Source organism: Oncorhynchus keta, chromosome 10 (assembly GCF_023373465.1).
Source record: "Oncorhynchus keta strain PuntledgeMale-10-30-2019 chromosome 10, Oket_V2, whole genome shotgun sequence".
Lineage (NCBI taxonomy): Eukaryota > Metazoa > Chordata > Actinopteri > Salmoniformes > Salmonidae > Oncorhynchus > Oncorhynchus keta.
Window position 1 is genome coordinate 22,216,007 of NC_068430.1, and position 23,572 is coordinate 22,239,578.

General features: G+C 41.7%; 1 protein-coding gene across 5 annotated transcripts in view; it reads left to right on the top strand.

Annotated features, from left to right (window-relative positions):
* Window positions 1-629: 629 nt before the first annotated feature.
* Window positions 630-23,572, top strand: part of LOC118388388 (death-inducer obliterator 1-like) — a 28,476-nt gene continuing 5,533 nt past the window's right edge. For 2 of the 5 annotated variants that reach the window (XM_035777420.2, XM_052526693.1), the window contains exons 1-15: window positions 631-841; window positions 8,630-8,750; window positions 9,963-10,081; window positions 10,358-11,339; window positions 12,040-12,373; window positions 12,697-12,921; window positions 16,641-16,851; window positions 19,437-19,968; window positions 20,169-20,328; window positions 20,628-20,744; window positions 20,913-21,068; window positions 21,488-21,641; window positions 21,806-22,449; window positions 22,716-22,805; window positions 22,902-23,097. In XM_035777420.2, coding sequence (XP_035633313.2) covers window positions 10,000-10,081; window positions 10,358-11,339; window positions 12,040-12,373; window positions 12,697-12,921; window positions 16,641-16,851; window positions 19,437-19,968; window positions 20,169-20,328; window positions 20,628-20,744; window positions 20,913-21,068; window positions 21,488-21,641; window positions 21,806-22,449; window positions 22,716-22,805; window positions 22,902-23,097 — 3,883 coding nt within the window. In that variant the 5' untranslated portion in view covers window positions 631-841; window positions 8,630-8,750; window positions 9,963-9,999. Of the gene's footprint in view, window positions 842-4,136; window positions 4,239-8,629; window positions 8,751-9,962; window positions 10,082-10,357; window positions 11,340-12,039; window positions 12,374-12,696; window positions 12,922-16,640; window positions 16,852-19,436; window positions 19,969-20,168; window positions 20,329-20,627; window positions 20,745-20,912; window positions 21,069-21,487; window positions 21,642-21,805; window positions 22,450-22,715; window positions 22,806-22,901; window positions 23,098-23,572 lie in introns of those variants that run through there. The other 3 variants (XM_052526694.1, XM_035777421.2, XM_035777423.2) reach the window with 3 other exon arrangements.

Consider the following 23,572-nt stretch of genomic DNA (forward strand, 5'->3'; position numbering starts at 1 on the left):
ACTAATCTCTCAAAGTACTTTATGATGACAGGTGAGTGCTATGGGCGATAGTCATTAAGTTCAGTTACCTTTGCATTCTTGGGTACAGGATCAATGGTGGCCATCTTGTAGCATGTAGGGACAGCAGACTGCGATAGGGAGAGATTGAGTATGTCTGTAAACACACCAGCCAGCTGGTCTGCGCATGCCCTGAGGACGCACTAGGGATGCGTCTCGGCCGGCAGCCTTGAGAGGGTTAACGTGTTTAAATGTCTCACTCACGTTGGCCACGGAGGAGAGCCCACAGTCCTTGGTAGCAGGCCAAATGTCACTGTATTGTCCTCAAAGCGGGCAAAGTATGTGTTTAGTTTGCAGCTCACTTCCCGTCAGATAGGTAGCAGCATGGCTTCATTGTTGTACTGTGTGACCTCGAATTTTGATTTGGAGCACAAGTGCGCCTAGAAAAATCTAACGGGAAGTGAGCTGCAATGGCATCAAATCCTAGATGCCATACCCTGGCGTTGTGCCCTTGAGTTTAACAGCTCCCCGGTTTAAAATCGGAAGCAATATTTCGGTTGGACCTTGTGTGCAATTGACCAACACAGTGATCGCATAATCTATATTATTCTATTGTAGATTGAATGACAATGCCCTGGTTTCCATGGGGGTTTGTTTTGGCATCAGAATCTGGCTTTCCACCCCTGGCCTGAATTAGCGCTGTAGTAACAACTGAGCAAAATAGCTCTCCTCTAGCTGACAATCAGTCAGCGCCATTCTGCATTGCCAGCCAACCAACACGAAATGAAAATGGAGGACTAAACGGAGACTGTGCAAGAACGTAAAATATCGTCAATGTTTACAAGTGGGTCGAATTGCAACGTATTATATACCCAAACTATACTTGTGTGGCATTCTTTGTCAATTACTAGATACGTTTGAATGCTGTTTATATTTTAAAGTATCTTGCTAGTTGTAAGCAGCAAGCTAGCTAGCTAGTCGAAGCGTGGTGGTGGCCTAGCTAACGTTCCGCGATTTGTAACGTAATTTGCGGGTAATACATCACGCTAATTGTATATTCGTAAACTAACATTATTTGTCTTTAAACGAGTCCCTATCTATGTGTGCATTAACGCATGTTGTCTGGTGGAATGAATTCATGTTGAGGTCACTGCATGGGGATCGCTACATAGTTTACTACATTAAAGTGGTGGGTGTGTGATCCTTCTCGAGCTTCTACTTCAGTACTTTTTTCTAGTACATTTGCAAAACATCAAGTACTTGGCTAGTTGTGGCTTATATTTAGCCACCCAACATAAATATCATTGTTATCTAGCTAACGACCGTGTCGGATTTCTCAGTGGACGCAGACGCCTTGCATTTGCGATCTACTGCTACGTTAACGGTACCACGATAAGCGGTTCGTGGCAATGATTGTTTCTTCCGTGTCATTCAGATACTTCTTTGCCAGCCACCCGAGTATGACTGTCGGGATTATAATTTGTATGGTCCAAAAGACAAAATCGAGCATGTGATGCGTTTCTACAACGGTTGTCAATATCTAGCTTAGATGGTTCGCAGTGTTCTGTTAGGCCTGGACTGAGAGCTATCTAGCTAGCAAAGTAACGTCAGGCATTAGTATGCGATCACTGTCACTTACCCACGATTTAGTTTAGAATAACATTGTAACTCGCTAACAATGTTGCAGTGACCACCCCTTCCCCCAACATGCCAATTGGGATGGGTCTCTAGGAGTGGTTTTCTCACGTGTGTCGTGACCATGATCGGGGAACAATCCGTGGTGCACCCCTCTCATCCCAGCATCGTGGTTCTCTTGCTAGTATTTTTTTTCTTCCGTTGAATTGCTGTAAATTCAAATGCAGACATTTCAAATTCCTTTGCATTTTGTGGGTGAGGCTATTTACTTAATTACTATGTTTTAAAGGAGGGGAATACATGTCAATAGGCCTACCATTCTGCCTTTGAATGGGGACTCAACTCTTGCCAATTCACTTCACCTATTTTGTGGGCCGAGTCCCTTTTCATACACATTGCTATGTTTAGCAAGGAACCAATATATCTTTCCAATATGCACTCTGGGTTTTTACAAAGTGCAGGACAAGCCATTCAATCAGAATGTTTTATGAAGGCCGCTATATATACCTACATACATTTTGGAAGCTAATATATTGCATGTAATTAAAATGTAATTGTAATCAGAATATACTGTTAACATGTACATTTTATTGATAACAGAATAAATGGCAATAGAATAAATGCAATTGTACACCGAAAAGGGCAGTTTTCCCAGACATCTAGCAGTATTTCAATGTTCTCGATGGAGAAGTGTGGATTAAGGTAAAATTTGGAGTACAGTGACATATCCCATCCCTGCATTCAGGTACGTTTTTTTTTGCCCCCGAGTGTAACGGTAGGGTCTGTATCTTTTGGCAAGTGCTTCATCTATTGCTGAGTTGTAGAAATGTGGTTACTTTGTGTTGCATTTGCCCATTAATACCATCAATATGGTCTTTTGGCATACAATAACCATTTATATTCAGTGGTGTACCCTCCCCAACAGTAAATCAGGGATGAGAAATGCATTTGAGAATAATCAGACCAATGTAAATGGGATATTGAATCTTAACATGTGAAAGTAAATGTCAATGTTTCACTGCATGTGTGTTTGTCAGTCATTGAAACATACAATGGGGTGCACATTTTACAACTTTGTGTATTAGGCAACTTCTATTCAGCCAAAGCCATTCCCAGAGCTGTGCCAATGTCATTTTGATGTCAAGTTGTTGGTCTGAAGTGTTTATTTAGTGACAGTTTAATGTTTTTACAACCCAGTTAAGTTGTATTATTATGATGCAGATGTTCTGTCAATTAATGCACCAATTCAGAGATAAATATGACTGACTTGAATCCCAGGCACACCCCAAAAACTGCAGAAATGGTCTTGTCTCTCTTTTCTTGCTGCATTTGTATATCCCCCATCACCAATGACCTTTCTCATTGAGATATTATCAAATTGTAGTTGTCACATGCTTCGTTAACAGCTGTAGACTAACAGTGAAATGCTTACGGCCCTTCCCAACAATGCAGAATACAATAGTAGTAATAATAAATATTAACATGAGGAATAAATGCACAATGATTAACGATAACTTGGCTATAGACATGAGGACAATGAGGTAGATATGTACATACAGGTAAAAGTGACTAGGCAACAGGGTGTAACTGACAAATGTGTGAGTGTGTGGATATAGAATGAAAAATAGTTAGTCCGGGTGGCTATTTGGTTTAACTATTTAGTGGCTTGAGGTTAGAAGCTGTTCAGGAGCCTTTTGGTCCCAAAGGGTTCGGTACCGGTTGCCGTGCAGTAGCCGACAGAACAGTATGACTTGGGTGGCTGGAGTCTTTGACAATTTTGTGGGCCTTCCTCTGACAACACTTGGTATAGAGGTCCTGGATGGCAGTGAGTTCGACCACCGTGATGTACTGGGCCGTACGACTGCCCTCTTTAGCACCTTACGGTCAGATGACGAGCAGTTGCCATACCAAGCAGTGATGCAGCCAGTCAAGATGCTCTCAATAGTGCAGCTGTACAACTTTTTGAGGATCAGAGGGGCCAATGCTGAAACTTTTAAACCTCCTGAGGGGGAAGAGCCATTGTCGTGCCCTAGGGCTTGGCGATATATCCAACTATTAATTATAATTTATGTTACAGGCAGTTGGAACATCGCGCTATATCGCTAGAATCGAGACTAGGTTTTGTCATATTTTCAGTTTTTATGAGTGTTCCGTCTCCTTCACAACTTCCCACTCAGACACCAAGCCCCTCCCCCAGCCTACTCGCAAGACGAAATGTAATTTATTCTCTGACAAGCAATTTAAACTCGCTATTTGACGTTTGGTCCTACAGAATCGGTGATATGGATACTGAAACGCTTAGATAGATTTTTTTTTTTACTGTAGCAGACGACAACATAACCTTTCTAACGATACCCTTTTTATGTCTCGACTCTCAAAATGTAGAGTAGAGCAGACCCTACTAAAACGAGAGTATCAATGAACATGATTGTGGAAAATTAATGCCCTGTTTATGTCGCTCCCGGCTTTACCACATACCGCTAGCAGCATTGTAAACGTCAGCAGTCTAGTCTGTGTTTTCTAATTGTGCAATGAGCATTAAAATACGCGTTTATATAAGGGATTGGTAACTAATTTCCATTCTGAGAAATAAGCATCTTATCCAGGTAGGCCACTTGATTTCAATATCTAAATAAAGTGAACATTCTAGAGGGTCTATTAATCACAGTTCAACTGTACCACTTTGTTAGCAAGCAAATAGATCCAAGTAGGCTAGACTTGAAATATAAAGTTATCTTGGCTACTCACTAGCATGCGGGCTTGTGCTTGATGGATTTGTCTGAGACCTGTGTTAATTTTCTATAATGCCTGCTACAAGAAGTTGTTCATTATTAGAGGATGTGCATGATTCTGGCAAAATGTATAACAAAAAGGGCATTTTCATAGACCGACTTGACGTTTTCCACATTTTATTACATTACAACCTTTTTCTAAAATAGATTAAATTATCCATTATCAAAATGGATTCAATTATCAATTACCCAAATAATGAAAAGAGCGAAAAGTTATTTTAAGAAATGTTTTGAAAATAAATAAGAAACAGGTACCTTTATTTACGTAAGTATTCAGATCCTTTGCTATGAGACTTGAAATTGAGTTCTGGTGCATCCTGTTTGATCATCTTTGAGATGTTTCTACAACTTGATTGGAGTCCACCTGTTGTAAAATTCAATTGATCGGACATGTTTTGATATTGCACACACCTGTCTATATAAGGTCCCACAGTTGACAGTGCATGTCTGAGCAAAAAGGAATTGTCCGTAGAGCTCCGAGACAGGATTGTGCCGAGGCACAAACCAAAACGTTTCTGCTGTGTTGAAGGTCCCCAAGAACACAGTGGCCTCCATCATTCTCAAATGGAAGGAGTTTGGAACCACGAAAACTCTAAATAGAGCTGGCTGCCTGGCCAAACTGTGCAATCAGGGGGAAAGGGCCTTGGTCAGGGAGGTGACCAAGAACCTCATGGTCACTCGCTCCAGAGTTCCTCTGTGGAGATGGGAGAACCTTCCAGAAGGACAACCATCTCTGCAGCACTCCACCAATCAGGCCTTTATGTCAGAGTGGCCAGGCAGAAGCCACTCCTCGATAAAAGGCACATGACAGCCCACTTGGAGTTTGCCAAAACAAAGGACTCAGACCATGAGAAACAAGATTCTCTGGTCTGATGAAACCAAGATTGAACTCTTTGGCTTGAATGCCAAGAGTCACGCCTGGAGAAAACCTGGCACCATCCCTACGGTGAAGCATGATCTTGGCACCATCCCTACGGTGAAGCATGATGTTGGCAGCATCATGCTGTGGGGCTGTTTTTCAGCGGCAGGGACTTGCAGATTAGTTAGGATCAAGGGAAAGATGAACAGAGCAAAGTACTGAGAGATCCTTGATGAAAATACTCCAGAGCGCTCAGGACCTCAGACTGGGTCGAAGGTTCACCTTCCACCTGAACAACTACCCTAAACACACAGCCAAGACAACGCAGGAGTGGCTTTGGGACAAGTCTATGAATGTCCTTGAGTGGCCAGCCGGAGCCTGGACTTGAACCCTATCGAATATCTCTGGAGTCACCTGAAAATAGCTGTGCAACGACACTCCCCATCCAACATGACAGAGTTTGAGGGGATTTGCAGAGAAAAATGGGAGAAACTCCCCAAATACAGGTGTGCCGAGTAGAGGTCGACCGATTACGATTTTTCAACGCCGATACCAATTTATTGGAGGACCAAAAAAAGCCGATACCGATTAATCGGATGATTTTTATGTATTATTGTAATAATGACAATTACAACAATACTGAATTAACACTTTTATTTTAACTTAATATAATACATAAATAAAATCTATTTAGTCTCTAAATAATGAAACATCCTCAATTTGCTTTAAATATGTCAAAAACACAGTGTTGGGGAAGAAAGTGCAATATGTGCCATTTGAAAAAGCTAACGTTTAATTTCCTTGCTCAGAACATGAGAACATATGAAAGCTGGTGGTTCAATATTCCTAGTTCTTCACTATTTCCAGTTAAGAAGTTTTAGGTTGTAGTTATTATAGGAATTATGATGCATTGACTATTTCTCTCTATGCCATTAGTATTTCATATAACTTTGACTATCGGATGTTCTAATAGTCACTTTAGTATTGCCAGCCTCTTAGGAGTTGATAGGCTTGAAGTCATAAACAGCGCTGTGAATCAAGCATTGCTAAGTACTGCTGGCAAACGCTGTAATGTTTGAATGAATACTTATGACCCTGCTTCCGCCTACCACTGCTCAGTCAGACTGCTCTATCAAATCATATACTTAATTATAATATAATAAACACAGAAATATGAGCCTTAGGTCATTAATATGGTAAAATCCGGAAATATAATTTCGAAAACAAAGCGTTTATTCTTTCAGTGAAATACCGAACGGGTGGCAACCCTAGGTCTAAATATTGCTGTTACATTGCACAACCTTCAATGTTATGTCATAATTATGGAAAATTCTGGCAAATTTGTTTGCAACGAGCCAGGCGGCCCAAACTGTTGCATATACCCTGACTCTGCGTGCAATGAACGCAAGAGAAGTGACACAATTTCCCTAGTTAATATTGCCTGCTAACATTAATTTATTTTAACTAAATATGCAGTCGAAAAAAAAATACACTTCTGTGTATTGATTTTAAGAAAGACATTGATGTTTATGGTTAGGTACATTCGTGCAACGATTGTGCTTTTTTTGTGAATGTGCATTTGTTAAATCATCCCCCGTTTGGCGAAGTAGTCTGTGATTTGATGATAAATTAACAGGCACCGCGTTGATTATATACAATGCAGGACAAGCTAGTTAACCTAGTAAAATCATCAACCATGTGTAGTTAACTAGTGATTATGTGAAGATTGATTGTTTTTTTTATAAGATACGTTTAATGCTAGCTAGGAACTTACCTTGGCTCCTTGCTGCACTCGCGTAACAGGTGGTCAGCATGCCAGGCCGTTTCCTCGTGGAATGCAATGTAATCGGCATCCAAAAATGCAGATTACCGATTGTTATGAAAATTTGATATCGCCCCTAATTAATCGGCCGACCTCTAGTGCCAAGCTTATAGCATCATACCAAAGAAGACTCGAGGCTGTAATCGCTGCCAAAGAAGACTCGAGGCTGTAATCGAGGTGCTTCAACAAAGTACTGAGTAAAGGGTCTGAATACTTATCTAAATGTGATATTTCAGTTTTATATATTTGCAAAATAAATCGAAAAACCTGTTTTGTGCTATGTCATTATGGTAATTATGTGTAGATTGATGAGGAAAAACAACAATTTAATCAATTTTAGAATAAGGCTGTAACGTATCAAAATGTGGAAGAAGTCAAGAGGTCTGAATACATTCCGAATGCACTGTATATTGTAAATCATCCTTAGGTAAAAAATATATATAAAAAATAATCCAGATCAGATTTTTTTTAGGCCATATCGCCATCCCTATCATGTCCTCTTCACTACTATGTTGCTGTGTTTGGACCATGATAGGTCTTGATGATTAATTTGAGTCACTCACATCATTGTTGTAGGATAGTGTCCATGCTTCGAATGTGTAAATATACAATTTCAACATGGTTGGTTCTATTTGTTCTACACCTGTTTCTCAGACATGTTTGAGGTGGAAATGATTTGGAGGTCCTCATGCTTATGGTATTGTCAGTGGAATGTTCAGGCCAGACTGATCTGAACCTTATTTTGCAAGTTTAACAAGGTGCTTTGATTGTGGAGAATATATTCCCTTTTCTTCAAATGTCTTTGTTGATCAAATAGTTAAAATATTTTAACTTAAATTACTTGTACTATTATGAATATTTTATTGAGTAATCTGTGGTTTGGCACTTTTGCTAAGGGCTATTGTTTATCATGCTACAGAGAGGGATGCTTTAAAAATACATTATCATCTAAATGCTACCTGTCCAGGTTTAATTATCTATTTTCAGTTCCAACTGTTTGGGAGGGAGCATTGTTTATAACATGTCAGCCTATTTGTTGTGTTTTGATAATGATAACTACAAAGTGGGATTTAGGTTTGTTTAGTCATCAGTTGTGATTGGGACATCTGAATTAAATTAGGTGGGGCTGAATGATTATCTACCGGTGTGTCTTTATTACGAAAAATATTTGTCTGTACCCTACACACTGAACCTTTTTGGCAGTAGTCACTATTCTATTATGTTGCAACCTTTTATTTCAATAGGTCTAGATGAAGTGAATTATTGTTGCTAATGTGTGTTATCATGACACTAAAGGAAGTGGGTCTCATGTCGGAGAACAACCTCTGTTTCAGCAGTGTCTTGAATTTGGAATCCGTGACGTTGTATGACCTGAAGTCCCTGAAAGTGTCCCACACATTGAAAAAAAGTTAGGAGTTGGATGGGTGCCAACCTGTTGTGCTGCATTATGCCTGTCAAGGCTGTATACTGTTGCAATTTCCATACCCTCAAATGCTTAACGGATGTTTTCTGACTTATCTACAGGTCCAAGATCCCAGTTCCAGACCTGTGATGAGTACTGATCAGAACCTGCTGTGAGTGGAAAAGGAGCATTTTTCTCATCAGAGAAGCACTTTATCAGTGCCCTATCACTACAGAGCAGCAGGTAGGCTCGTGTTTTATTCTGTCAAAGAACGGATGCCATGCACTCATTTGTTTGATTTGTGGTGGTTCCATTTCTTTTGCAAACCATAGGAATCGTGTATATTTACAATTTCAACAGACTAGGCTTGTCCCAGTAGTGGTGTTCTATATAGATTTTATGAACTGGGTGGTTCGAGCCCTGAATGCTGATTTGCTGACAGCTGTGGTATATTTAAGCAATAATGCCTGAGGTGTGGTATATGGCCCATATACCATGGCTAAGGGCTGTTAGGCACAACGCAACACGGATTGCCTGGACACAGCCCTTAGCCGTGGTATATTTGCCATATATCACAAACCCCCAAGGTGCCTTATTTTTATGAGAAACTGGTTACCAATGTAATTAGAGCTGTAAAAATAAATGTCTTGGTATATGGTCTGATATACCACGGCTGTCAGCCAATCAGCATTCTGGGCTCGATCCACCCAGTTTGTAACAGAACATATACCATGGGTATGACAAAACATTTATTTTTACTGCTCTAATTACATTGATAACCAGTTTCTAATAGCAATAAAGCACGTCTGTGGTTTGTGATATAGGGCAAATATACCACGGCTAAGGGCTGTATCCAGGCAATCTGCAATGCGTCGTGCGTAAGAACGGCCCTTGGCCACATACCACACCTCCTCGGGCCTTATTGCTTAATTGTACGAATTTGACAATATGGAAGAATTTGCTCATATCTTCTGTCTTTCCAATATCATTTTCAATATCAAATATTTTAAGAGGTAAACTGTTTTATCTGAAGATGTACAAATATTGTTCTGTAGGAGGGGTTTTAAAATACTCATAACTTTGTTTAATCAAAAATTATTCTACTGCTGTTTTGTAATTTTACCATGGTTGTGGTGTAACAAGATCTAGGCTAAAAGGGATAAATTCACTGTTCAGCTACGGGTAGAGTTATCATTATAACTACAGCAGCCAACCTGCTGTAGCCATTTTGTGGAAAGGAGGAAAATTGATGGTATGAAAAGACGACAGCAATGGCTGACAAAAAGAAATTCGGATAATTTTGGGAAAAGGGTTCTGTTGATATGAAGAAAGTAGTTGAACATTGACAAAGTGCTGCTCCACCCACCCTCCCCAAAACAACCACACTCTTCAGTTAAATGGAGTTGCAGAGTAGCTATCTCAAGCTCGTCTCTTGTGCTCTTCTCTTAACTGTAGACGTTCTGTTTGAAAGTAGTGAGTGACTCCATCATCTATGGAGGAGAATGTGAGCCCTGAGCTCTATCTAGCTCTCGAGCCAGAGCAGAGCCAGGACCCTATGGATAGCAGCTCTCAAGGTACCTTGGACTAGCTTCCTTTCCCTTGTCAATGAGGGGGGCATCTTGTTTGTCTAACTTTAATAATGGGCACTGCACTGCTGGATTCTCTGTAATTACTCGTTGTAAGGTGTTGATTAGTGTGTAGGGTCAGGAGTACTAGAATCACAATGGATTTCACTATTCCTATATATGCTTTCAAGATTAGCTTAGTAAATCAGTCTTTTGATTGGCAAAATCTGCTACTTCACGTATACACATTATTTGTGGCCCTTAATGTGTCTATACCATCAACAGCTATCCCAGAGGACGATAAGGTCCAGAAGGACAGAGTAGATAAAGAAGACCAAGAGCACGGTGACAATGCTACTGAGGAAAAGCTAGAGGAGACGGAGCAATCTGCTAAGACAACAAGCGAGTTCAAGAAGACCTGGGGATTCCGCCGGACCACCATAGCCAAGAGAGAAATGCCAGGAGACACGACTGCTGAGAGCCAGGATGGCCAAATAGGGCCTGTGCGCCGCAGCGGGAGGCAGGCCAAACGCACTGACAAGTTGGAGGAGTTCCTGCTCACCACCAAGAGAGTGCGTACAGTGGGGAGGAGAAGTGCACCTGGCAGCGTAGAGGGTGGGGACCCTCCCTCCCAGACCCATACAGATGCGGAGACTGCCTCTGAGGCCAGCTTTGACGGCAACACAGAGGCCAAGTCTGTGGAGGGTAAACCAGATTCACCAGTGAGAAAGACGGGCAGGAAGAGGACAACTCGGAAGGCTAAAGGCCGTGGCAGCTGCAGAGGTGGCTCGGTCAGTGACGATGGAAGCTCTGACAATGAAGAGAAGGGTAGTGGAGATGCACCCAAAGAGCCCCAGCCCCAGGAGGAGAAGGAGGAGGACAAGAAGACAATCATCCCTGAAAAGAAAGAGGAGGAGGATATAGTGCAGCCGCAGCCAGAGCAGGACTCTGTGAAGAAAGAAGTGTCAGAAAAAGAAGAGGAGGACGACGAGAAGGAGGAAAATGAAAAAGAGGAGAGCGAGGGAAAGCCCGTGGAGACCAGTGGGAGGCATGCCTCCAGGTCCAGCAGTCCTGCCAAGGTGGCAAGTAGGGGCACCAACCCAAACAAGAGAGACACCAAGTCCAGAGGGGCAAAAACCCACAAAGAGGAAGATAATGAGGATGATGATGAATACCCGTCATCCTCATCATCCAGTGACTCGGGCGACGCTGAAGGATATGACCCTAATGCATTGTACTGCATCTGTCGACAGAAACACAACAAAAGGTAAACATTTGGATGTTATTTTGCATTTCAATTGGAAATCTGATGCCTCTAGTACTTACAAATGCTTTGTCTGATCCTTCATGGATTACAGATTGTGATCAAAATAGCCTCCCATTTCCCACCTACAAGGGGATGAATAGTTAGTGATTAGTTAACCTGAGTGATGTCCTTGACTTGTGAACTATTATCACGATACTTTGCAGCCAATAGGATATCTATTGCGATTCTCACGATTCTATATGTATTGCGATTCGATACTGGTATTTTACTGCGATTCAATGTTTCATATTGCTCACCACATGGTCGCTGGACCAGAGAGAAAGCCACGAGAAACACATTTTGATCAGTCAGGAAAATAAATGTGCTCAAAACAAATTGGCTCCCTTTTTAAAAGATGGAGAACAAGCTGTGAAGGTAAAATACTGGAGTTTTGGTGCAGGTACAGCCAACTAGTGCAAAATTATAGAAATACTGGAGTTTTGGTGCAGGTACAGCCAACTAGTGCAAAATTATAGAAATACTGGAGTTTTGGTGCAGGTTCAGCCAACTAGTGCAAAATTATAGCGACATTGTCAAAACAATGTGATATGAATTGTCAAAAATAATTTATAAAAATAAAATATCACAATATGTAACCCTCCCATTGCTGCTGTTTGTATAGTAGTCTCTATGCTCTGCTAAGTGCTCTGTGTGCACCCAGGTTCATGATCTGCTGCGACCGCTGTGAGGAGTGGTTCCATGGAGACTGTGTGGGCATCACTGAGGCTCGTGGACGTCTGATGGAGAGGAATGGGGAGGACTACGTCTGCCCCAACTGTACCACCAAGAAGAGCCAGACAGCCAAGCCCAATGGCAAACTCAAAGCAGCTGTCCCTGGAGCCCGCAAGGCCGAGCAAAGCCCCTCTGTGGCAGCTTCCTCACCTACAGCTGCTGCTGGTGCAGATGAGAAGGGTGGTGATGACTTGGGTATTAAAGGGAGAATAGAGAAAACAACAAACCCCAGTGGAAAAAAGAAGATCAAGATTTTTCAGGCAGTAGGTTTTCTATTACTTTTCTCATAGCTCCAGTGGATGAACCCAACAAAAAACTGTTCAAGTGTGTCATGCCAATAATAGCTTTCTGAAAGGCATCTGAGAGCTCCACATTAGGGATGGGTGTGAATACTTGATTGAAGTTTTCTATTTTATTACTAATAATTGAATAAAAGCACTCAATGTGTAAACAATGGCAACATATCAAACTCTGAGATTTGTTTGTAGTGAAAGTAGGTTTTCTTTTTCAGTTGTATCAGGACAGCCTGTATTTGGAACAACCGTGTTGCACTGTGCACCTGTGTGACCTGTTTGACTTTCAACAGGCGGCAGAGGAGTCTAATCTGCCCAAATGTATCGGGCCAGGCTGTGAGAAGAACGCCCTGAAGGACTCTGTTTACTGCGGCAGTGAGTGTATCCTGAGACACGCCGCCGCAGCCATGGCAGCCAAGTCCATCTCCGAGCCCAAGCAGAAAGATGAACCTAAGCAGAAAGACCAAGACAAGGCCAAGGGACAGAAGAAAACACCTGGTACCAGGGCAACGCCCAAGGTAAACATGGGGTTCATAAGATACTGAAGATGTTTACATTTTTACCTACTGAAACTGGTTAGTAATATATTGTGTGGAGCCCAAATTAAGCATAGGCCTCATACATTCCAATGTTTTGAAATACGTTCTCTAAATCAAGCCAAAAAGGTACGCCAATTTTGAGTGTGAAATTGAGTGTGAATATCTCATTACCAGCTGGTTATACAACTTTTTTTCAGAAATATCTGAGTAATTACAGTGACCTGAAATAATGTTTATTGGTTACTTGCTAGATTGTTATTTTTTCTGAGTCATTGGTAGCAAACATAAGGTTGGTGATTGATTGCATCAGGGGTGGCAGCGTAGCCTAGTGGTTAGTGTTGGACTAGTAACCGGAAGGTTGCAAGTTCAAACCCCCGAGCTGACAAGGTACAATCTGTCATTCTGCCCCTGAACAGGCAGTTAACCCACCGTTCCTAGGCCGTAATTGAAAATAAGAATTTGTTCTTAATTAACTGACTTGCCTAGTTAAATAAAGGTAAAATAAAAAAATTCAGTAGGAACTACAGAACACAATTCTGGTCTGAGGAACATCTTGTGGAGGAGAGACAGGAGAAATATATTTGCCGTCATTTGATTGTTATTCAATAGCTATTTCATTTATTTAGCTGTGTCTAATAAAATACAGACAACTGTCATATGATTTACTAAATTGTTCTTTTTTCCCCAACATAATGAATTGGCAGCAGTTTACAGTTGTATATACAGTACCAGTCAAAAGTTTGGACACCTATTCATTCAAGGGTTTTTCTTTATTTTTTACTGTTTTCTACATTGTAGAATAATAATTAAGACATCAAAACTGTGAAATAACACATGGTATCATGTAGTAACCAAACAAGCGTATTTTATATGTGAGATTCTTCAAATATAAACTGATGCCGTGACAGCTTTGCACACGCTTGGCATTTTCTCAACCAGCTTCATGAGGTAGTCACCTGATATGCTTTTCCAACAGTCTTGAAGGAGTTCCCACATATGCTGGGCACTTGTTGGCTGTTTTTCCTTCATTCTGCAGTCCAACTCATCCCAAACCATGTCAATTGGGTTGAGGTTGAGTGATTGTGGAGGCCAGGTCATCTGATGCAGCATTCCATCACTCTCCTTCTTGGTCAAATAGCCCTTACACAGACTGGAGGTGTGTTTTGGGTGATTGTCCTGTTGAAAAATGAATGATAGTCCCACTAAGCACAAACCAGATGGGGTGTCATATCGCTGCAAAATGCTGTGGTAGCCATGCTGGTTAAGTGTGCCTTGAATTCTAAATAAATCAGACAGTGTCACCAGCAAAGCCCCATCACACATGCGGAGATCATCGGTTCACCTACTCTGCGTCTCACAAAGACACGACGGTTAGAACCAAAAATCTAAACTTTGGACTCATCAGTCTAATTAATGTCCATTGCTTGTGTTTTTTGGCCCAAGCACATCTCTTCTTCTTATTGGTGTCCTTTAGTAGTGATTTATTTGCAGAAATTTGACCACGAAGACCGTATTCATGCAGTCTCCTCTGAACAGTTGATGTTGACATTAGAGGTCGACCGATTAATCGGAATGGCCGATTAATTAGGGACGATTTCAAGTTTTCACAACAATCGCAAATCGTTTTTTTTTTGGACACTGATTTGGTCTTTTTCTTCTTCTTTTTTTACACCTTTATTTAATCTTTATTTAACTAGGCAAGTCAGTTAAGAACACATTCTTATATTCAATGACGGCCAAGGAACGTTGGGTTAACTGCCTCGTTCAGGGGCAGAACGACAGATTTTTACCTTGTCAGCTCAGGGGATTCAATCTTACAGTTAACTAGTCCAACGCTCTAACCATTGAACTCCACGAGGAGCCTGCCTGTTACGCGAATGCAGTAAGCGAAGGTAAGTTACTAGCTATCATTAAACTTATCTTATAAAAACAATCAATCAATCATAATCACTAGTTAACTACACATGGTTGATGATATTACTAGTTTATCTAGCGTGTTCGCCGTTGCATATAATCGATGCGGTTCGTATCATTGCTCCAATGTGTACCTAACCATAAACATCAATGCCTTTCTTAAAATCAATACACAGAAGTATATATTTTTTAATATGCATATTTAGCTAAAATAAATCCAGGTTAGCAGTCAATATTAACCAGGTGAAATTGTGTCACTTCGCTTGCGTTCATTGCACGCAGAGTCCGTGTATATGCAACAGTTTGGGCCGCCTAATTTGCCAGAATTTTACGTAATTATGACATAACATTGAAGGTTGTGCAATGTAACAGGAATATTTAGACTTATGGATGCCACCCGTTAGATAAAATACGGAACGGTTCCGTATTTCACTGAAAGAATAAACATCTTGTTTTCTAGATGATAGTTTCCGGATTCTACCATATTAATGACCTACGGCTCGTATTTCTGTGTGTTATCATGTTATAACTAAGTCTATGATTTGATAGAGCAGTCTGACTGAGCGATGGTAGGCAGCAGCAGTCTCGTAAGCATTCATTCAAACAGCACTTTTGTGCGTTTGCCAGCAGCTGTTTATGACTTCAAGCCTATCAACTCCCGAGATTAGGCTCGTGTAACCAATGTGAAATGGCTAGCTTGTTAGCGGGGTCCGCGCTAATAGCGTTTCAAACGTCACTCGCTCTGAGACTTGGAGTGGTTGTTCCCCTTGCTCTCCAAGGGCTGCGGCTTTTGTGGAACGATGGGTAACGCTGCTTCAAGGGTGGCTGTTGTCGTTGTGTTCCTGGTTCGAGCCCAGGTAGGAGCGAGGGGAGGGACGGAAGCTATACTGTTACACTGGCAATACTAAAGTGCCTATAAGAACATCAATAGTCAAAGGTTAATGAAATACAAATGGTATAGAGAGAAATAGTCTGAGCAAGGAACTCAAACGTTAGCTTTCTTGCATGGCACATATTGCACTTTTACTTTCTTCTCCAACACTTTGTTTTTGCATTATGTAAACCAAATTGAACATGTTTCATTATTTATTTGAGGCTAAATTGATTTTATTGATGTATTATATTAAGTTAAAATAAGTGTTCATTCAGTATTGTTGTAATTGTCATTATAGCAAATACATTTGTAAAAATCGGCCGATTATGCGGTATCGTTTTTTTTTGTCCTCCAATAATCGGTATCGGCGTTGAAAAATCATGATCGGTTGACATGTTTCTGTTAATTGTGAAACATTTTTTGGGGCTGCAATTTCTGAGGCTGGTAACTTTAACTTCATCATCTGCAGCAGAGATAACTCTAGGTCTTCCTTTCCTGTGGCGGCCCTCATAAGTGCCAGTTTCATCATAGCGCTTGATGGTTTTTGCGACTAAGGCCTTCATGTCTTAAAGTAATGATGGACTGTCATTTATCTTTGCTTATTTGAGCTGATCTTGCCATAATATGGACTTGGTTGTCTTCTGAATACCAACCCAACCTTTTCACACACAACTGATTGGCTGAAACGCATAAAGAAGGAAAGAAATTCCACAAATTCAATTTTTACAAGGCACACCTGTTAACTGAAATGCATTCCAGGTGACTACCTTATGAAGCCGGTTGAGAGAATGCCAAGAGTGTGCAAAGTTGCCATCAATTACATACATAACACCATAACTTTCAATATTTTGCTATGAAACCCTTCCTGTGCACGTTACTGATTTGAGTGAATGTCTGTCTGTCCATCCAGAAGAATTCCACCACTGGGAGGAAGACCAGCAAGAAGTCCACAGAGGAGGAAGAGTCTGACGGTGAGGCCGATGAGGATGGTGATGAAGAGTCACACGAAGAGCATCCACCGCCACCCGCCATGTCGTCCTGGTCCAGCGACCATAATTACAATGCAGTAACGCCAGAAAAGACTACACCCATAGCACCACCAACAGTGTTAAACAAAACGTGTATGTATCTCTTTGAAGGTCTTAATAATCCACTCTTAACGGTTTATCTTCTCACACTATAGGGGTTGTCAAGTGAGCCAGTTGAATGTATGATATGCATTGATCTATTACTGGTTCTTTGAAAAACCACGCTGTTTGCCCATTATAAATGTTGTTGTTATCATGGTGACGTAATGGCTTAGCTGAATGACCCATATCTGTGGGGAAAATTGTAATGACAATGGGTCCCCGAATGTATTCTGTGTTATGTTGCCAGGGCATGGTTACTTAGTCAGGTATGCAGAGTGGGTAAGTACACATTGCAATGAATGGATACAAAGGTAAGTATTTTAGGATTTCTTTTGAAAACTCTATTGTTAAAAAGAAAATCAGGAACCATGAACAAAACAATGGTTGGGGATTACTTTTGTAGATTCATATAAATCCTAGGTTACTGTATGCTGTTTGTGTGTTGGCACCCATGTGGTGCATATGAGTATCTCCATGTGCTCCTCTTGCTGTCCATCTGAAGGCAGTCCCTCCCTCTTCTCTCCAGCAGGTAGGTCTGTGATTTTTTTCATCCCTGGATTTATACAGTGGACTATACAGAAATACAGCTCACTGCTGATTTAATTAAGCCTTAAGTTTCTTCAGCGCAGCCAAGGAAGTATTCACTATTAGTTTTGTAAATAACGTGCTGGGTTTTAAAATAGTTTGCATTATTCATATTGAATGTCATGCATCCAAACTCCCTCTGCGACACTGGCAATAAAATAAAAGGTGTTAAGACAGATTTTGGATGCCTTGATTGATTATGGGAGAGGTCTTGGATTACTGGGGATGTCCTGGCCAGTTGCTCTGACAGCATGTGCTACAGATCTACACCATGCCAGGAGGAAGTGCAAGTCTGAAGCGGACAGACTGGGGAACAGCTGGGACAGGAAATCTATAGCTTCTTCTGCTGAGACAAGACCAGCTGAAGACACAGAAGCACAGAAGTATTAGAATGACTGCACAAGAAGAGTGGAAGACCACAGTCGTCATAAACTACATAAAGAGTAGGGAGGCAGACTGTCACCTAAAAGTTATGCCACACTTCTGATTTACTGATATGAAAATATATGAAAGATATATTTAGGGACAATTGAGTATATTTTTCACTATGAGGAACTCTGCTTTGGTTCCTAGCTTTATCCAGGTTACTTAAGAAGGCAGATATTACAGGTTGTGGATTTTTTGGAGTGTGAGGGCAGTCGCAAGGTATTTTGCAGTTCATGCTCTCAGGAGTCATCTTATCCACCATAATACCAGCTGTCTGTTACTCTCGACCTACATGGATGTCATATGTGATTCACTCAACCTGCTCGCATGTCTATATCTTCTGATCTGTAATATCTTATTTTGCAGACATACAAGTTCTGATTATGACATTTTGATTGTTTGACAACGAGATCTATATTTTTTGGTACAAATCAGTCGACTTAAAATTGTCTCTCTTTGTATCACAGAGCAATTGTGTAGCTGGTGATGGCAGTAACATGTTCTCTTGATGGCACTCTGGTATTGCCGTTTTGCATGTACATCCCAAATTCTCATACTTTGGTAATGAGCAACACAGACATGGCAGAAAAGCTTCATGTGCTTTAACAAAGCTAAAAACTAATATAGATGGTCATACAAATGTAATCTGTGCTAGTATGCACAACCCATGTCTGTTGAAGATGTTGCATTGATCTTAAATAGTTTTTAGTGAATTGTTGAGGTTGGTAATATTCCTTGACAATACATATTTAGTCTTTGTTGAATTCTCATTAAATGTGTGTACCCCTGAAGGTAGATGGTGTTAGGACATCACTACACTGTTTTGTGTGCTAGCTTCACAGCTCTACTGTTTTGTTTGCTAGCTTCACAGCTCTACTTTCAGTGGTGAACATATCCAATTGTAGGTGGTTAGTATGAAGATATATAATGTTCAGGCATTATCTTCCTTGACATGGTAAGTTCCAAGTTCAGTTGAACTTTTGGGAAACAGTTTTTTTCTTTCGGGCCACTTGATAGAGTGAGTCAACTGGTGGGATCTTCAAAGACCAAACAAAGGGAGAAACCAATAGAATTTTAGTTTTGTGGAGAAATCTCTGTACCCAGGATTGAAATTGTAGAATTGAAATTGCAACGCCAACATGATGGCGATACATTTTTGCCAGAGAATAATGGAGATTTCTAAGTTCTAACTTTCTGTTTATATTTATTCAACCCATTGTTGTATGTGTGCATATTGTTGGCTTTTTCAGTGTGTGGAAATATGTATTTAACCAGGTTTATTTTGTTTCTAATGTCAAGGTATTTATTTCTACATCCAACAAAGAGAGGAGGTCCTGTCTTCAAATCACCAATGTTTAGTGTTTTTTGTATGCATTCTGGTCAGATGCTGTCTGACAGTCGGTCATTAAGTGAATCTAAGTGGGGATATCTTATACCACCCCAAGATCACATTGAATATTCATACATGTCCTAAATTCTGAATTCTATTTACTTGACATTATGTTTATGATGGTTCACATACTGTTTGTACTTAAGTTTAAAAGAAGTTGTTTTATCCTCCGCAGCTCCTGAAAAGGAGAGTGAAGAGGACCAGAGTGAGAAGGAACCAACCCCTCCTGAGAAGAAGTCTCCTGCTTCCACAGCACCGCTCAAAGGAGGAAAGAAGTCTCCTGGCCCCAAAGTATTAAAGCTATACACCAGACGCAATAAACCAGCAACTCCAGTCAGCAGTGCTAAGGCACCAAAGAAACAACCATATCCCACTCCTAGCAAAACAACTAAATCCAAGAAACCACCACCACCCCCTGCTGTCCTGACCCCTTCTGCCCCTGGCTCTCTAGACACCCCACGACATCATGTCACAGGGGCCCTGAGGGTCGGCAAGTCCAGCTTTACCATCCCTAAGAAGCAGGCCCAGCCCCAGCAGAGAGACTCCTTAGGCCGCAGTCCCTCCAGAATCCCGTCTTCACCAGCCCCCTCCTCCCGACGCCCTGAGCCAGCCACTTTAGCACCTTCCATGATGTGCCCGACGGCTCCGCCAAACAACCAGATGAGACAGAACATCCGCCGCTCGCTCACAGACATCCTATACAAGAGGTGTGTACCCCATAAGTTTATTGGAGAGAATAGTTTGTATTGTTTTGTGAACTTCATGCTACCTAAGGTCATTCATCTGAATGTTTATATTTCTAAAAGAATAAGACTGTTGTAGGCCAATGGGAAATGGATTTGCCTGAAATCTTTATTTATTTATTTTTTAGCTCTAAATGTGAGTTGTAATCTCATTGTCCCACCAGGGTGAGTGACAGTGATGATTTGAATATGTCTGAGAACGAGGTGGGAAAACTGGCTGTCAACATTGAGAAAGAGATGTTCAACCTCTGCTTGTGCACGGACAGCAAGTACAAGAACAAGTACAGGGGCCTCATGTTCAACCTGAAGGACCCCAAAAACAAGGTCAGTCCACAGAAACACTGACTTGGGCTCTTTTGGGTCTGCAGAAGAGACTAGTCAAGTGATAAGTTGTGTATGCTAAACCAAATATGCTGAATGTTGGAAAGCCATGTACATTTTAATGACAAACTGTCTTTCTATATTATAGTAATGCGTTGTTTTTATGTGGGTAAATTCACTTACAACATGAATTTGATTTAAATTAATCTGCTGAATATTGGAAGTTATGCTCACTCCAACCCAGATGCGCAGCCTACCAGACCTAGAATTATGTGAATGACAGTGTGTTGTGCTTGTCTCAGGGCCTTTTCTACAGGGTGGTCTGGGGAGAGGTCAGCCCCTTCAGGTTGGTGAGGCTGAGTGCAGATGAGCTGCTCTCCAAAGAGATCTCAGAGTGGAGGAAGCCTGACACTACTGAGGTAAGAGAACATGATAATGGAAACCAATAATTCTATGAACAGAGCAATACTTGGAATTTCATTGATTGTGCAACTAAATATCACTACTAAAGAGACCATATCATTAGCCTTATATTCCCATATATTTGCTACAGACACTAAGTTGATGACCTATGTTGTATCCCATAGGCTCCCAGCGCTAGATCCCAGACAGGGCAGTCCAAATCGAGCCATAGGCAGGATGCTGGCCCCCCTGATGTGGACATGGAGGATGCTCCTCCAATGTCTGATGGGGATGTATGTATCTCTGGCACCTCCCCATCTCCTCACATGGCATCTGCTGCAGTAAGTGGTGGTTTTGTCTTTCATCTTTATTTTCCCTGCGTAAAACTGAAAACATGCTATGCTGGGTGGCTAACATTTGGGTAATATATTGTGGTTTTACAGTTGAATTATCTTGTCAACCTGTCCTATCCTTCTTTAAACTGTCCCTTTGTCCTACTGAAGCTCATTGTCATCTGCCCCACACCCTTGCATCACTCAAATCACACCCACTGTGCATGAATGTAGCTATTGTTTTACAGTTGATCTAATGATTCATGTATCAGAACTTTATTGCCATGCAACAAATGGTTGTTGAGAATAATTTTGGTATTCAGGCACTCATCAGATTTGGCTATGGGTTATGTGCTATTTTGAGAATCCATTGAAGGTCATTTTGTAGATTTGACTGTCTCTCTGGTCTCCTTTTCCAATGTGTTCAGGAACAATATGAAGCTGGCTCCACTCCCTTCTCTGGCTCAGTTCAGGCTGGGGTGAAGAGTGGCAGTGCCCTGCCAGATATCTTCAGCATGATGCGGGACACCACGGCCGAACACAGGGCCCATCTCTTTGACCTCAACTGCAAAATCTGTACAGGTAATAATGCATGAAAAGAATGAGAGGGTGAAGTGTTTTGATGGTATGTAAGAAACGGTGGCATATGTCCCTCAAAGATCTGAGGAAATATCTTAATTCCTATTACTCCATGCTTCACTTAGTGGATTTGAAGGTTTAAGCAGCCTCTGTCTCCTCTCTTCCAGGCCAGAAGTCTGCAGATGATGAACCAGCAGCCAAGAAGGCCAAACTCTCCAAGAAGCCCGAGGTGAGGCAAGAGGTGAGACGCTTGCCCAGGTCCTCCTCATGTGAAGGTGCCCCGGTCAATTATCCCGGCAGTGAGGCACCAGTCCCTGAGCCCCTGCCCTACCATGAAGACGCAAGCATCATGTTGCCTCCACCCCAGACCCCAGCCCCTGTCACTGTACCAGCCGTCTCCTCTGTCAGCATCACCCGCAGAGATCCCCGCATGGCAAGACACAGCTCTGGAGTGACGGTCACCCACTCAGCTCCAGACACCTCCATGGTGGCACCAATCTCAACAGATACCTATTCAAGACCCATTCCAACAGAGTCCTATTCAAGACCTATCCCAGCAGAGCCCGCTCCGGTTGTAGTGATGGAGGTGGTGCCCAAGGGGCCCCTCCCCATGCCCCCGGCTCCTCCACCCTCCATCCCCAGGCCTGTCATGCAAAAAGCTGCCTCGTCAGAGCCTCCCCCAGAGGGTGAGACCGCCATCTTCCTCCATAGTCAGGAGATGATGTGGAAAGGATTCGTCAACATGCACACCGTGGCTAAGTTTGTCACTAAAGCGTACCTGGTCTCAGGAACCTTTGAGCACCTGAAAGAGGTTGGTTATTCATTTGTTTGAAAAAAACTTAGGTCAAGGGTAGGTTTTTTTACGTGAGCTAAGAAAAAACACATCGTAGAACTAATAATAACTATATAATAACTCAGAGACTGACAACATGCCAGCTGTTATATTTTAATCATAGTGAAACTTGAACTCAATTTTGACCAGAATACATGTATTACTTGTTTCATCTGGTTGTGAATAGGTGTGGTAATAATGTCATCAGAGTTCAACACAAAGGTGACATTGTTAATCCTGTACAGGATCTACCTGACACCATCCACATCGGAGGCCGAATCTCCCCCAGCACCGTGTGGGACTATGTGGGGAAACTAAAAACGTCACTGTCCAAGGTAAAGCTGTTCACCATGAGATATTTATAAACAACCTACTTCCTGGTTGAGGACCCTAAGGTCATACCTCTCTCTTTGGGTTTGCCCTGTCCCCAGGAGCTGTGTCTGATCCGGTTCCATCCAGCCACAGAGGAGGAGGAGGTGGCCTATGTCTCTCTCTTCTCTTATTTCAGTAGCAGGAAGCGCTTTGGAGTGGTCGCCAACAACAACCGCCGCATCAAAGACCTATACCTCATCCCCCTGAGCTCCAAGGACCCTCTGCCCTCCAAACTGTTACCCTTCGATGGGCCAGGTAAGCATCTGCAGGGAGACACAGAGGCCTCTGATAACCCACACACTGGTTCCAATATGATGTGTCAATATACCTGAACATAATTAAGTTAGGAAAGATGTCAGTCTATAGTTTATTTCTGAGTGGTAAGTATCTTCAGGGTTTAGTTAGTTAGTTTTCTTCTGTGTGAAATGAGAGCTTGTTTCATGAAGTTGATTTATGATATACACTGTAGGGGGCGATCATGCACTTTTTCTGTTGCCTTCCTCCATGAACATCCCTCTGTACTTTTTCTGTACTTTGTGTATATTATCTTGTATCACATGTCTGTCTTAAATAAAGGATGTTGTGCATCACAGGTTGGTGCCACCTTAGATGTCAGTCTCAGCCTGTTGTTTTTAAGGCTCACCTTTTATTCTGCACTGTAGATACTCCAGTGAAAAATGTTTGGGTAATGATGTTGTTTCTGAAAATGACATCTGCCACAGTATGTTAC